Below are 15,310 nucleotides of genomic sequence, written 5' to 3' on the forward strand. Positions count from 1 at the left end.
TCCTTTCTCTTGGAGCCAGCTGTAAGAGTAGAGTAACTGAGGTCTGGGTACGATGACAAGAGAGTATCTGTGTCCAGACAGAAGTGCTTCTGACAAGAAGTGACTATGTATGGGGATTTCCTTCGATAAGAACTACTGATACCTTGACCTTTCAGCAGACAGGACAGGATAAGTAGTGAGTCAAAGCAGAGTGAGCCATTGACTAAATACATTTTAACTGTATCTGGGGAGTTGGTGACAGACAAAGCCATAATCTTGAGAACATTCATCAATAATTTATTCTTCTTAATCTCAAGAACCACCACAGCATTGTTGAAAAAATCATCATCAGTTTCCAACAACACAGTTTTGAAAAATGTAAAGTTACTATACAAATTTTAATAGAAAAAAAGAATAAATTAATTGTGGAATTCCTTGTTTTTGTCAATTCCACTTTTTTTTTTTTTTTTTTTCCTACAACACGTTTAATGCATTGTTACAGTTGAACAGAAGTGATAAAATGAAGTTACATGCTCTATTGTCTGGTATGGGAGTGTTCTACTATTAAACTGTCTGTTAGAATTAGCTTCATTTTGTATTGAAGCTCTTGATTACTATGAAGGGATATCTGGATCCTATGTGACAAAGCAGTAACTGGTCATTCTGTAGCACCTGAAAGGATGATTACTATGTCAGAAATAAAAAAAAAAAAAAAAATGAAATTAAATAAAAACAAAACAAAAAAAACAACAATATTGGGTCTTATAAAATTGAACAATGGTAAAACAATGAATTTACCCCACAAAACCACATTGCCCCTCCTTACATATAGAAAACAACTGATAAAAGAGTTAGTTCATATCTCTCGGGAGTATTATAAAAAACATTTCAATGTTGACACAGAAAATATGGAGTGTTCAAAACTATGAGGGGAGGTGACATCACACTTCACACTGTGGTCTGAAATTTCCACAAGGTCAAAATGGGGCTTTTCCGGGAAGAGCTTAACACTATGCTGCCACACATGCAAAAGTGAGAGTACTGATGTCGGATGTGTTAAGGAGATTCAATTTGTCACAGGATCAGCAGGGTTTGCACAGGATCGTGTCCATATAACACAAAACCGAGAGCAAAGACTTTGAGTGAGCACGGCAGGGTGAAATGAGATATACTCCGATAGGTGACGAGAACAAATTAAAAGTGTAATTTTCTACCAAACTGCTCATTACAATCCTGGGTATCAAAGATGACCACGCATGAATGGATTATTTTGGAGAGCCAGCCATGCAGGGAGAGGGCCTACCAATACGATTTAATTTAGTGTATGAAGAAGCAAAAAAAAAAAACAAAACAAAAAGAAATAACTTTAAATGTAAGACATGTACAGCTTGTCCCATACAGCACGGTAAAGGATAATACAAAGAAAAGAATGCTGTAAAGCTAAAAACACACATCCACTTTTCTGTATCACTGACAGGCGGAGTCCGTTATGAGTTGAGCATTATCAGCATCTGATGACTTCAGATTTTGTGCAATTTTTTTAATACTGGTATACAACTGTCACTCATTGTCAACACTGGTTAGGAGAAAATGGGGGATTTAAGAATGGCTAAAGCATGCAGTCTTGCATCCGTAGAAAACCAGGTGTGCTTTCCTTTCCCTGTTCGGAGGATTTCCTTGTTGACTGGGATTTACTCGTTTACTCCTGGTTTGGAGTATCTACATTCTTAGCTCTGGCTATGGCTTCTCATTTTTCCCAAAAGAAGGGTAATGATTATTTTGATCATTTACTTAACCCACCAGTATTTATATATATTACTCAAGGTCTATCATGGGAATGAAGGATTTTCTAGGTCCAGTCCTCATAGACACTTAATGTTGTGCTTCAAGAGTACAGTTGGAAAATTTCTGATACATCTGATGCTAAATCATAAAGTAATAAGACAGTTTTATGGCTACCCCGCATCGCTGCTGTTTTACTGTCATCTGTAGGGATTGAAAATAATCTGTAACTTGATTTTTTTTTTTTTACAGCACCCAATTACCGTACAAAGGTAAAGCACCAACATGTTTGGCACTAAAAGTCTAGCACCCTTGTATGCAAGTGTTAAGAGTTTCATTTTTTTTTTTTTTTTACTAGACAACATTTAATGCAATGTTTTAAAATGTTTGACCTGCCTGTATTTATTGATACATTTTGACCAGGTAGATGGGATAAATGCCAGAACCATTACAGGGACTTACTGTTAACATCAGACAGCAGATGTTTTTTTTTTGCTTTTAGCAAGGAGAAGAAAAAAAAAAAAATTGAGTGGCACGATTCTAACACCCCTCACTCACTGCAGATGAGCTGAGGGATTCCACAACCGGGAAAAAAAACATTACTGAAACACAAATTCAGGAAAGAAAGGAACTCAACATGACAGATGAAGCCACTTCAGTTAGCAAAAATAGATGTCAAACTGGACGAACTCAAGTCCAAATTCTTCTTGTGATGCTATGATCCTTTACTTTCAGCATTGCAAGGCAGAACCATGATGTTGTTCGAACTCACTCTGTAGATTCAAATCCAGTTCATATAGTTTGTTATTGCTATAGTCCTCACTGATACCCCAAATATGTCCCGTTGTGACGTTGGTATTGTGAGTTCACTCATGTACAGCTGACGGACAACCAATGAAAGGACACATCCCTGGAATGAGCAGTTCAACAAGAAATTGTCTTTGGTTGAGGATTAGATTGAGCTTTAAATTTGTCTCATATGTGTTGTTCTCCAGAAATCCAATTTTCAGGTAAAGTCTGTGCCATTTTACTTTGTCAAATTTATATTTTTATAAATATGCAGGGGAAAACATACAAAAAAAAAAACAACATATGTATGGGAACACTGAAATCCACAGCTTTGTTTAGCTTGGGGACTGTTTTTTTTTTTTTTTGAAACCGGGGGCTCAAATATAGCCAAAATTTGGAATGGATGGTGTTCGATTTCTATTTCTCTGTGCTCTCTCTACCCCCGCGCCTATTTAATCTTGTCCAATTGCTATGTGCTGAGGGGGAGTAAAGACGGAGCTCCGTGTTGTTGTGGCGCAACAGTTCAAGAGCTGAGGTGGCACTTCTTAGTCTTTCTTTTTTAAATCAGCCCTTATCAGAGCCCAGCAACTTTGTCCCTGTCCAGCTGAGCTTTGATAGAAGAAGCACACAGAAGATGTGGTTGGATAGATAAAGGGCAGGAGAGGCAGGGAAGGCAGGCTCATGACCAGTCAGGGCAGATTTTGCGGGGCGTTAAGGATGAGGTTGTTGGTTGTCGATGGGTAGTAGTGAAGGACAATGGCAGTAGGAGAGGCGATGGGACTTTTCTGGGCCCTTTGAGAAGCTCTCAGACTAGAGTTCCAGGTTTGGCCTTGTCGTGTCCATACCACTGCACATCTGCCAACTCTGAACACAAGGGGCTGCTGAGAAAACAGCTGTCGCTAAAAGACCTGCGGAAGAAGGCAGAGCGAAGGGTCAGATCGACTTCGGCATCGACAGCTTTCCCTCCCAAAACAGAATAATCCTGCCGGTCTCCTCTATATGGTGTCAGATGTCGCTCTTACAACCATTTTTGAGGTTCGTCGTTAATGAACACTTCTTGTCGTAGTGCATACAACACACGGTGAATTGTTAATTTTAGTAACAGCCAATAACAAATAAGCCAAAGTCAAGCACGAGAGTCAGAAAAATGAAGCAACAATCATGCAGAAATTAGCTGTAACAGAAAAAGAAGGAGTACAGATACATTCAACTACAAAGACAACAAAACTGTCAACCATCCCCATCAACCTCTGAGTTAATGACAAAACTGATTAGTGAAAATACTGAGGATCTTATCGTGTGTTAATTTAGCACTGCTGCGACATTATATTTTTACTCCCTGTATTTTAATCTTGAAGAATCTGTTTCAAAGCAGTGCACGTTTTAGCCCACCGAACAGTACCTCTATACATCAGAGCCGGGCTGAAGAGGTGACTGACAGACGTCCTCAGTAGGAGAGCTGTCTGCTGTGCCTCTAAACCAGGAGAGAGGAGACACACACACACCCACACACACACACACACACACACACGCACGCACACACACACACGCACAAAGATAAACACAGACAAACACACAAGGAAAGGAGTGTTAGTAAAGAAAGAAAGATTAATGTGAGGGTAATGAGAACATTTCCCACATGTCGACAGGAAAACCAGAAATTGGAGGCGAGGAAAAAGGAAGATATAGTGAGTAAAACACAAAAGAACACAGACAGGAGACTAATCGAGAGAAGTGAAAGTAATATCATTAATTATTTTGCTTAACAAATCGGAGAGATTAGTGAAAAAAAAAAAATCATTAGCTAAGATGGAGACAATAAACCGAGCCTACGAGCACGTTCCCTGCAGGTTTAACAAAGGTTGGACGACGCCGAGCGTCCCCGCTCACAGTAAATTCACATCCGCTTTCAAACTACGGGTCGCCCTGTTGTGATGATCGTGCTCGGCTTACCCGCTCTGCCAATTGAGGATGTGCTGTGGACTACATGGGGGGGTGGGTGTGGCTGCCTGCTCGCTAGAGGGGGTCATACTTCTCTGGCTGTGTGGGGATGCAACTATGGGGGGGAAACAAACAGTTTGTTATTCTAAAGGACATTAAAAATAACATTCTAAGGGATAAAACAGAGAACTGAATAATGAATATTCAGGGAATGATGGATTATTCCCTGAATAATTTCAGGGAAAAAAAAAAAAAATGAAGTAATACATTCAGACAAATTAATTGTCTCACAGATGATTCAAATCTGAGATTGAATAATGACTGAAATTTCCAAGATAAACAGTAGAATATTGACTTATGAGTTTATTTGCTCCACGACCAACTTTTCTGGTCTTCAAAATCAGTAAGATCTAAATCATGAATCCAAAAGTGCAGAACATGGACTTTTGGATTTATGCTTTATTTCCCAGTATGTGATCATTTTTCTTAATCTAGCCATAGCTCTACTATTAATTGGGCAGAAGCAGTTTGACCTTTTTAGTGTCTATTTATTTTAGATTCAGATATAAAACGAAATAATCTAAGGAGCGTCTGGATCACCGGCTCAGTAAGATGGCCTCAGCTTCATTCTGGATACTTTTTTTTTTTTTTTATCCAATCCAGCGCATTACATATTTCCTACCTCCACCGTATGGGCTCAGGAAAATTTGAATTAAATCAATCACAATTTAACATTTGCAAGATGACTTTTTGGATTTATGTGAAATGATTTTCATATGTCTGTTCTAATTTGGCAGTTTTCTCTGAAAATATAAAACACGGGACAAAAGTACACACACTGTCGGTGAATTAGGGTGAGTCCGTCTCAGAAACTGGAGAATATTAATTCTTTTTAATTCCTCTTCCTTCAGCCGAAGGGAATATTCATATATTTGTACTTTTTAAGACCTTAAAACACTTTATAGCCTTAACTTTGACACTTAATGTTTTATTCGTGTATCTTATTCTCCCTCCTTCCTACTATTATCTATTATTGTTATGTTTTACGTGAAACTCTGGCACAACAATTTCCTTCGAGATAAATAAGTTGTTCTTATTCTTATTCTTATATGAATTAAGTTTTCATTTTGAATTAGTGATTTTAAATTCTTCTAAAATTAAAATGTAATACAAAGCAAATAACTTTCTGTCTACCAAAATATGGAATAAAAAATAATCATAATAAAATAATAAATAATAATAAAATAATAATCAATGAAAAAAAAAAAAAAAATACAAATAAAGGAGACTAACCTGGAGACCCCTTGGCGATTTTCCCGACCCTACTCCCGCGACCGTGTCCGAGAGTTCCTTGCTGCGACCCCGTCTCGGACGACGTGGATCCCGAATGCGAGTGACTCCTCTCCTTCAGGCTCCCCGAGGACCTCTGGTACCAGCACCTCAGCTCTTCAGAAACGGCAGCCCTTCCCCCAGCTCCGCTCCCGCCACCCTCTCGCCCCAACGATGGAGTCCGTACGATTTGCGAGCGGGATGGTGTGAGTCGGCCGCTCCCTTCTCCTCCTTCTTCTCCTCCCCACGCCTCCTTGTAGAGTCCCCCGGCTGTGTAGGAGCTGGAGGTCTTGAACTGGGCTTTCACGCTATAATGGCCCTCCTGATCACTCTCCAAACTTCTCACCACCACCGGGTTGGGGCTTCCCTCCACATACAGGGGATACTCTTTGATGCGATACTGGGAGGAAGGCTGGCTCTGACTGTGGAGGTAGACTCCGTGATGTCCCCCTCCTATTCCACACCCACCTGAACCTCCCCCTGAGCCATTCTTAGCTGCCAGATTTGGCATGGAGCCGGAGTTAGAGGACCCGAGGTGGCCTCCGGACCTTCAGAGAAAAACATAAGAAATATACAATCTCAAATATTTGCCGACAGAAGAACGGGTGTTACGTCTTCAGCCGACGGTCTTCTTGACACCACCCACACCTTTACCTGTGCCTTTGCCTCTGCCTTTGCCTTGCTTTGGAAGGCGAGTCCTCTCCCAGGGTAGAGTAGTTGGGATTGCTTCCAGGCGCCAGGGGCCCGCCGGAAGGGTAGTAATGCTCCGAACTGCTCTGGCTGGTGCAGGACGAACAATCGTCCAACGGGTCGGACCCATTTGAGCTACGTCCTGGACCCAAAAAGAAGTCCGGGCTGCTCAGTGTTCCCAGTGTGTGCGGATGCGTGTCAGGATCGGATGCCAAGAGTTTGCCCTGAGACTCAAGGCTCGAGCTGCGGTTTCTAAAGTGCTGAGCGAGACTGTGCAGACGTGTTGGACTGATGTCCACCGACCTGAAGAATACAACCAATACAAAAACATTTCTAGGATTGTATTTTTCACACACAACACCTTCACAGATTTAAGCAGTGCAAACATAGAGGGAAGATGTTGGAGTGTAGGAATGGTAGAGCGATGTCCCAATATTCTGTAGGCCAAAGATACCCACGAGAGGAGTCTTGAAAACATGTTATTTAAAACACTATAACTTGTTCAATACCCGATAACCTGAATATAAAGGCATACCTAGTAGAATGTACATAATGTGGAGCCCTGGTCCTAAGGTCTGGAGTCGATGGCATGCTGGACTGAGAACTCCAATGAGGGACACTCCTGATAGGGCTGCTCTGCAGAGAATTACTACCTCCGGCTTCTGTGCTGCCGGAGCTTGGGAAACGCCTATGACTAGAAAACAATGGAAGAAAAGACCACACCGGATGATGTAACCCGAGACATGAGGGAAAAACACCTGATTGTATTTTTTTTTTCTGACATCAAATTGCCACGCACGCATGTATGCATACACCCACGCATTTCATTCTATGGAAATGCGTACCTTGAGTGAGAGGAACGTTTCTTGACTTTTTCATAAGGTTCATCCAGTGATGATTCACTCCACATTTTGGGCTTAATAGGTGATTTATCGTAGTCAGAGCGTGTGTAGTGCAGGTGTCGCAGGCCGTCCAGAGACTGTGGTGGAGGGGGCCTGCTGTGAGATGGCGGCCGAGGAGGTAGGCCCTTGTGGGGGGATGCTATCGGAGAGAAGGTGGGGGTACCGGTAACTTGAGGATCATCTGAAACCATAATTGTTTTGAGTGAGTCAACTGTTCTATTAATTTGGGATGATATTCAATGAAATTATTATGCAGTAGTGCTGATTTAACTCACCATCATCCAAAACCAGAGCATCAGATAGTGAACTGTCTTCGGAGCCTATATTGGCTTCTATGTGACAGAAGAAGAATTAAAAGCAGTTTTAAAGGTCTGGCAGCTACGAAATTGTCAAAATGCTTGTGTGCTTGTACGCCGAAGTAGCGACCATTGTTCTATTCTTAAACGCAACAAGTTCTGCTATTCCCTCCAAACAGCGAAGAATTATTGTGCTTTTTGTGGCGTCAAAAAACAAAGACACATGTGATACTATGAACAGAATGTTCTTGTACCTTCTATGATGAGTGAAGCCCTCTGTGTAGGTTTCTTTCCGGATCGGATCCGGTACTCGTTAATAGAGTTCTCAATTTCCTGGAGTTTCTTCAGTGCATTCAGATAAGATGTTTTCCTCTGTTTCTTCATTTTTTTACTGCTTACGTGTGGATCACTGGCAAGGCGCCTGGCTGCCTCTGTAATCTGGGACTGAATGGCAAACTCCCGCTCCAAACGCTCCAACTCCTCTTCCTGGGGTAAATGCATGAACATAAATGAGTCCAAAACAACCAATACAGGCTTTCCAAATATGAAATGGTTTATGTTGCAGATTCATTTTGACAGTAACCCTCCTGTCTAGTTAAGACATGCACACATCATTTATCTGTTTTGCAGAGGACTACATTTTCTTATAGTTGACAATTCCCTTTTTAGAAACCAAGATCCCCCCCCAGTAATCACAGCTTTTTGTCAATTTGTCTTCTTCATCAATTTGTAGGATTTTTTTTGGCATAAGCTATCCCTGTACAAAAAACAAATTACATCATGCTCTGGTACGCCGTATGTCATTGACATTGAGAGCATACAAGTGTTTCGTATGCATAAATTTTGCATTTCTCGATTTAATTTGATTGACATGCGTCGGTTTACTATTCATTGCAATTTGGGAGGTTTGTGGTGAGTTGGAACTGTAAAACAGCAGGTTGTCATGAAAAGTATTTTGTACATACCATTACGGTTCGATTGACAATTCATATCAAGGGGAAATATATTTCAGGCGAGTTGTAATTCATGGCACTAGTTTTATCTGCTGTGTGTTTATTGGAATACCGGTAGTTCAATATGTACAGTTTAATATAAGAATATGACTAGAATTATAGAACAGGAATGCAGGGATGAAATGTGTTCATTGTTGAATGTAAGAATCGCACCAAAGTCTTAAACGACAACATGAATACTGAGGAATCCCTCAAACGAACGCTCCTTTTGTACAATTATTAGAGTCCATCTGTTCACGTGTGTTGACTGAGTTTTAGGAGGTCAAAGCATTAGGACATGGCCTAATGCTGTCAACCCAGTAAATGATACAATCTCAATAGTGAACCGCCCTACACACACCAGTGTGCTTGGACACACACTGACGCACACACAATTCCAATATCCCCATTCCCCTTGGATGTAATGTGGCTAGATTTTTTTTTAGATGACCTGTTTCTGGAAAATGTCCTCATGGTGTAATAAGACGGTAAAAGGGTGATAAAATATGACTACTTTTAAAAGGTCCAAAGGTCTCTCTTTTTTGTTTATTTATTTGGTTGGGACAGTGCATGTTAATGAACACACATCAGACATGGATGTAAACACACCACTCCGGATTGTAGCCATGGGCTAATTTGCATCCATGGTCCCACAGTTGTGCTCAGAAACACACTCTCATTCATCCTGACATATTGTACGTGCAGAAAGACCCCGTCAGGCCCGCGAATCGAACCCGGGACCTTCTAGTTGGCCTTCTAACTATTTGGCCTGGGATGCAGCGGGTTACAGCTTGATTCTGAAACCAACAACTAAAGCTCTAAGACACCTAATCTGGATTATTTGAATTGATTGCCTACGAACATATGAAAACATTAAACAGCATCCAGTGCGGCCACTAGAGTACAAAAAACGTGGTAGAGAACTGTTGCCGCACCTCTCCCTTGGGAAGAATCTTTTGCTCATCCAATTTGAAAGCTGTGCCAATCTTCCGTCTCACGGTGGGTGGTTCCTCTCCTGGATCTAGAGGATATTCTTTTGGAAGCTTTCCTGTCAGCTCCTACAACAACAGAATGGAAAAGGGAAATTAAGTTAGGAAGGAGGAGTTAGACTTGGCACTCAACAGAATTGGATCATATTGGAAGTTCTCTGAATCTGTCAAATCTGTGTTTTCTCTTACCGCCTCTCGAATACAGATGCTCTTGAGTTCCTCTAGTCTCTGTCTTAGTGTTTCTTCCAGAGCTTCCTGCCTGGCCCTCAGTGCTGCCAGCATGTCCTTCTTGGCTGTTTGTGAGCTGTCTGATTCCTGAGAGCCTGTAAAGCCCAGCCGAAATGCATGTTAAGCACAGGAGTCAAGAGCATGTTCATATATGAATGTTTAGAGTTTTCGAGTCCTGCTCTTTTGAGGCAGAATGTCAAAATGGAGAGATTGTTTGTGCACCTGCAAGACTCACAGGATGTTTACAGGGAAGTGAATGGAACTTTTCGATAAGGAAACACTTTTAGTCGTGTGTTTGTGTAACTTCTGTGACTAAAGGAAGAGGGCAGTTTTTGAGAAATTCTGTGACGCACAGTCTCCAAGGCCCTGAAACGGTGCCCATCTTGTTTATGACAAATCTTATTGAAACAAGGCAAACACACACACACACACACACACACACACACACACACACACACACACACACACACACACACACAAACACACACACACACACACACACACACAGTTACTTTTTTTTGATTTAATGACTCATCAAATATAGCAGAAAACATTTTAAGGCTGTTGAAAAGTTGAGAAAAAAATCAGCAAAATCAACAAAATTAAAAAAAAAAAAAACAGTATCACCCCATGCCTCATCTGTCTGTTGTGATGTTATGATTATCTTTACCTTGAATCTTGAGCTCTTGGAAAAGGGTGTCCCCTTTTGCTCTTATGATTATGTTTTCCCATGTCAATTAAAGAAAATAATTCTCCATAATTAACATGGTTAAAGGCCAAAAGGCATTAGGGAGAGAAAGTAACGCCAATAGTTTACAACCTTTGCATAATTGTAATTGAGTCAATTTTACAGTCAAAACTTGTCAGTAAGCTTAAATCCACATGACTGAATTGGTATTAAATTGTTACTTATCGTTACAAGAAACACCAGTGAAGTTCAGTATTTAGGCATTGAAAGCTATGAATATAAACCCTATAGCAACGCTTCCCTACTTTGCTCGCAGGTAAATAAAATTCAAATCTCTGTTCAGACAAGTCATAGAGCCATTCTATTTCGGGGAAAGGGGAAAAAAAAAGCTAAAACAGATCCACCTAACAAAATGAAAGCAACAAAATTGTGAAGGATATTAGTACTGGAAGAGACTTAAGTTCAGTAACTTTAGTTCCTGACAACAGGTTATTGTGCAAAACTACAATTGCTCAGTACAGAGTCTAGGCAAAAACTTGTCTGACTGAATACTTTAAAATGGCATTGGCTTGGTCAGGCGGATGTCATTTTAATAAAGGACAGCAGAGTAGAAGCTCATGCTATAACTCTGTCTGTTAGCTTATAATGTTGCAGAGCATATCAAAAAGAGCAAGTCTCTCTAAACTGGATTCAATTTCAATTCTCCTTCTAAAAACTGGAAACTGAAGCTGTTCTTCTCATTTCAACACCCACTAAAATTGGAGCCAAGAGGATAAGTCTGCGTACCATGAGTAAGAATGGCAAAAGGTTTTGTGTGTGTGTGTGTGTCCAAAATGTGTGTGAGATATTTGGGAATTAATGAATGGCTGCTTTACAGAAGCAGCTGTTCCTGTCTCTCCTTAAAATGATACTCCTGCTGTGACCACACAGACAAACGCTTACATATGAATCTTCCTTTCTCACCCTCATGGTCCAATCTTGTTAAGCCCATGGTAAAGAACACTGACAGACATGGATATACTGACCTGAGGAGAGTAGACTGCCACTGCTGCCACTGATAATCTTGCCTTTGCTCCCCATATTGGCCAGTTTAGAGGTTTTCAATGTTCCTGTCTCCGTGAGGTCGATAGCAATTTCACTCAAACTCCGCGCTGCATGAATCTTAGACTGGACAAATACATTTAAAAGGGCCGTCAAAAAACACTGTTATGTCATTCAATCACAACAATTTTTCAGAGTTAGTTGCGTCCGAGCATATAGTCAGAACATGCGTGTGATGAGATAACAGACCTTGCTCTGTTTGCGATCCAGATAAAATTGGTGTTGGCTAATGGCCATGGCCCAGATAGATTTGATGAGAGCAGGACATGCATACCAGGTATGCACAGCAATACCGCTGTGACCAAACGTTCTTCTTGTCACAGATGCCCTACAGTAGAATCGGACACAGGCCTCTTTATATACACTGAATGCAAGACATTTGAAGTAAAACACCGACAACTACAACGTCGACTGCGAATAAATTACGACTGTTGTGGCGGCCACATGAGAGAAAAATATTCAAGGATATTATGGCTGGGAGAGATATTCTCGCAAACAGCCACATATGATGCTTTACATTGATTACTTGTTGTTTAAACACACATCTGTGGCTGCAGAAGAGGCCATCGCACCCTCATGACAGCTTACCGAAACAAAACAAAAAATACCACGTTCTAGGTTTGTTCTCCCCTTCACTGCCCTCTTTTTGTCTCTTGAATAGCAATCCACATATAGACATATAAAATAAACACAGGAGAGGTTTTTTTCCTCCACATAATTGTATCACATGACTATCTATCCAATTTTGTTCGCCGAGTAAGATTTGAACCTATATCTTTACATATATGTAGTTGTGTTGATAATAAGCTGAATAACTTGTTTCAAGCTCCCAAATATTGCTCTTTTACAAACAAGAAAATCCTACAAATCAATTGATTTTACTCCATTCTCTTTTTCTGCCCTGCACTGTACTGATGTTTAATGTCCACTAAAATTTACAGATGTTTGTAGCTGCCTACTGTGAGGTTTCTGTAACAAATAAAATATAATTCCCTTTGTCAACGTGAGAGTTAAACATCTGTAGTATACACTAAATTTAGATCAAATTAACTGTAAAGGGTTTATGATGGTTCTGTCATCAAAGTTATTGTTCCCGTTGTCAAATTGTGGCTTAGACAAAATTTAACAACAGGATTAAGGGACGAGGCCAACATTTTTTGATGTTTCTAATTGAACAAGTCAATACTTTTCAAGTCTCTGTAATTTAAAAAGCAACACATCAAAGTTGTTCTACAAAAATAAACCCAAAATAGTTACGGTAAGTTTACACCAGCCTGAGTTAGTAATATAAATTTACCTTCTGGGGTCATGAACTTCTACTGAAAACTTTTTTTCTCTGAAGTAGAGATTCTCCAGCTGACGCCATTGGAACACCTGAGGTTAAGCAAAAACACAAGTCTTCAGGGCTGCTCTCAAGAGCAGAAAAAGCAAAAAACAAACAAAAAAAATAAAGAAACAAAACAATAGCGTAATAATCCACACCAATAAGAACGGAACCCCTGTTCTCTTCTGTTCCAGCTGGTTTTAAAAGAAAACTGTGTAAAAAGAATGATGCTAAAAAAAAGGATTAAGAGGAGGAGTTGGCAGCATAGGAGGGAGAGAAGAGGGAGAGACCCAAGTCAGGAACTCTGATCAGTTCCAGTCTTGTCCAAAGTAGATCTCTGCACTGGATGATCTCGAGCCGTAAAGAGTAGGAAGCTTTCTTTCCGTTGCTCCTCTTGTCTTTTCCTTTCCTCTTCCTCTCCCCTTTTATAAACCATCACCTATTTAGCTAAAACCAGCTGGCAAGTTTCCTTCAAGATGTATTCCACAACATGTTTGTGTCTTAAATCCTCCCATAGCATAGCATAGCGCAGCATAGCGGAACAACATGTTTTGAGTTGATGGGAGTTCACTTTCTATGGATATATGCATGTATATGTTTCTGCTGGGGTGAAAGTGTGTTCAGTTTCCTGCTGTGCTGTAGCTTCGCAATGAGAGCTGAGGAAGGAGGGGGGATTTATGCCCCCACTCCTTCTGACCCCTCCTCCATCCCTCAGGGACTGTGCTTCCTGCCCTATGGTGGGAAGGTGTATATGTTTGTGTGCAGAGCGATCGTGGGAGGAGTGATGAAGCTTTCTGCGGCCCCTTTCAATCCGTGTTTGGCTGATTTAAAATATATCTTTGCACCGTTACGCGTCATTCTTATTTTCACAAAGTATACAAAAGTATAATAACGTTTCTTGTCACAGAAAGTGCAAAAAATCGGGCTCAGCTACTGCAGACACGCAAACATTTGACATAAACAGATCAACTTTTACTCGAGAAAGTAAAAGTAAGAATTTGGGGAGAAAAACAAGTACAGGACTAAGCCATGCCAGGATATGGGAGGAGAAGAGGAGAGAGGAGCGGAGGGAGGAACAGGTCACAATGCAGGAATTTTAACAGCCAGGAGAAACAATAGCCAATGGGGTGGGGGTGGGGGGGCATTGTAGACATGTTTATGTATGTACACCAGTATCAAAAAGGAAAAGCTGCTCTTTTAGCCAAAGGCTTACTGCAGCATTCATTCTTACTGGAGTGTGAAGTACAAATGTAGCATGGTGCTATAAATAGTAGTAGTAGTTGAATGACCACATGAGTGTGTGTGGTGGTTACACATTAGCCAGAACAGCAGAGATAACGCTGGTGTGTGTGATTATTTTAAGGCATGAGACCGCTAAAACTTCAGTGTTAGAACAGACTTACGGTGCGGTCTGTATACTGCAGCGTGACAGTAACCTCACACTAATGTAATCTTGACTGCTGGATTTTGCAAACCCATGGAGTATTGGATTAGTAAACCTTTTTTGTCTTATTTAGTCTAACTGAGAGTAGAAGGACTATCTCCTAAAAAACATGCTCATTAACTCTGGCAAAGCTTCTGTCTTCACATAACGTGGTGAGTATTTGTGGATGCAGATTCTATAAACACTATTCCTTGTGAATTTATAACACATTATTGCATGCATCAGCTACTATTACTTGTAAACAATTGAACGGCTATGTGAAAAAGCTAATGTCTATTACATTATAATGTCTCTGCATCAGAGCTTCAATTCATTATGGTTAAGAAAGGTCAGCTCTGACAGGGTAAATGCTTTTCTTGAGTGTAGTGGACTCCCTAGAGATTACAAGAAGAATAGAGTTTAAATAGGCAGGGATAAATGGAGCGGGGCCAGGTATAATTCTTTGCTTGAACTAGACCTGAGCATCTAGAAGACCATTGTTTCATTCAATCTGGGGGAACTTCCTGTTTGCATTTTGGTTGTGATGATTTGGGACTTACAGCTCCACTGTATGGGTGTGAACTCCAGTGACGCAGAAGACAAAAATGGTTGTAAATAGATTTGAATGACATTAATCTAATTGTGCTTCATTTGATCCAATCTTGCCATAGTTCCTGCAGTGTTTACAGAGGCTCCCTATGCTAACTTTAAATCAGGAGGTCCTCATCCTCTTGTTAAATGATTCAGAACATCTGTATGGTGTGTGGTCCTGTAGTAAACCTACAGGTTCTGTCCATGGGTTTGTGGTAAGCTTATTGAAATAAAAATACTTACACAAAAAGCAGCACAAGGTAAAT

The 15,310-nt window shown here is 40.6% G+C and overlaps 1 protein-coding gene across 7 annotated transcripts in view; it reads right to left on the bottom strand.

The window, feature by feature from the left end:
* Positions 1-255: 255 nt before the first annotated feature.
* frmd4a (FERM domain containing 4A) overlaps positions 256-15,310 on the bottom strand; it is a 104,530-nt gene continuing 89,475 nt past the window's right edge. For 4 of the 7 annotated variants that reach the window (XM_086162774.1, XM_086162775.1, XM_086162770.1 and 1 more), the window contains exons 12-24: positions 13,004-13,080; positions 11,896-12,037; positions 11,631-11,772; positions 9,879-10,012; positions 9,636-9,758; positions 7,963-8,194; positions 7,688-7,744; positions 7,356-7,593; positions 7,046-7,204; positions 6,475-6,813; positions 5,785-6,368; positions 4,504-4,606; positions 256-3,458 (exon numbers count right to left, since the gene is read on the bottom strand). In XM_086162774.1, coding sequence (XP_086018900.1) covers positions 3,356-3,458; positions 4,504-4,606; positions 5,785-6,368; positions 6,475-6,813; positions 7,046-7,204; positions 7,356-7,593; positions 7,688-7,744; positions 7,963-8,194; positions 9,636-9,758; positions 9,879-10,012; positions 11,631-11,772; positions 11,896-12,037; positions 13,004-13,080 — 2,433 coding nt within the window. In that variant the 3' untranslated portion in view covers positions 256-3,355. Of the gene's footprint in view, positions 3,459-3,952; positions 4,025-4,503; positions 4,607-5,784; positions 6,369-6,474; positions 6,814-7,045; positions 7,205-7,355; positions 7,594-7,687; positions 7,745-7,962; positions 8,195-9,635; positions 9,759-9,878; positions 10,013-11,630; positions 11,773-11,895; positions 12,038-13,003; positions 13,081-15,310 lie in introns of all 7 variants that reach the window. The other 3 variants (XM_086162777.1, XM_086162773.1, XM_086162771.1) reach the window with 3 other exon arrangements.

Source organism: Fistularia commersonii, chromosome 17, assembly GCF_037954325.1.
Source record: "Fistularia commersonii isolate RoL2024-O1a breed Wild chromosome 17, RoL_Fcom_v1.0, whole genome shotgun sequence".
NCBI lineage: Eukaryota > Metazoa > Chordata > Actinopteri > Syngnathiformes > Fistulariidae > Fistularia > Fistularia commersonii.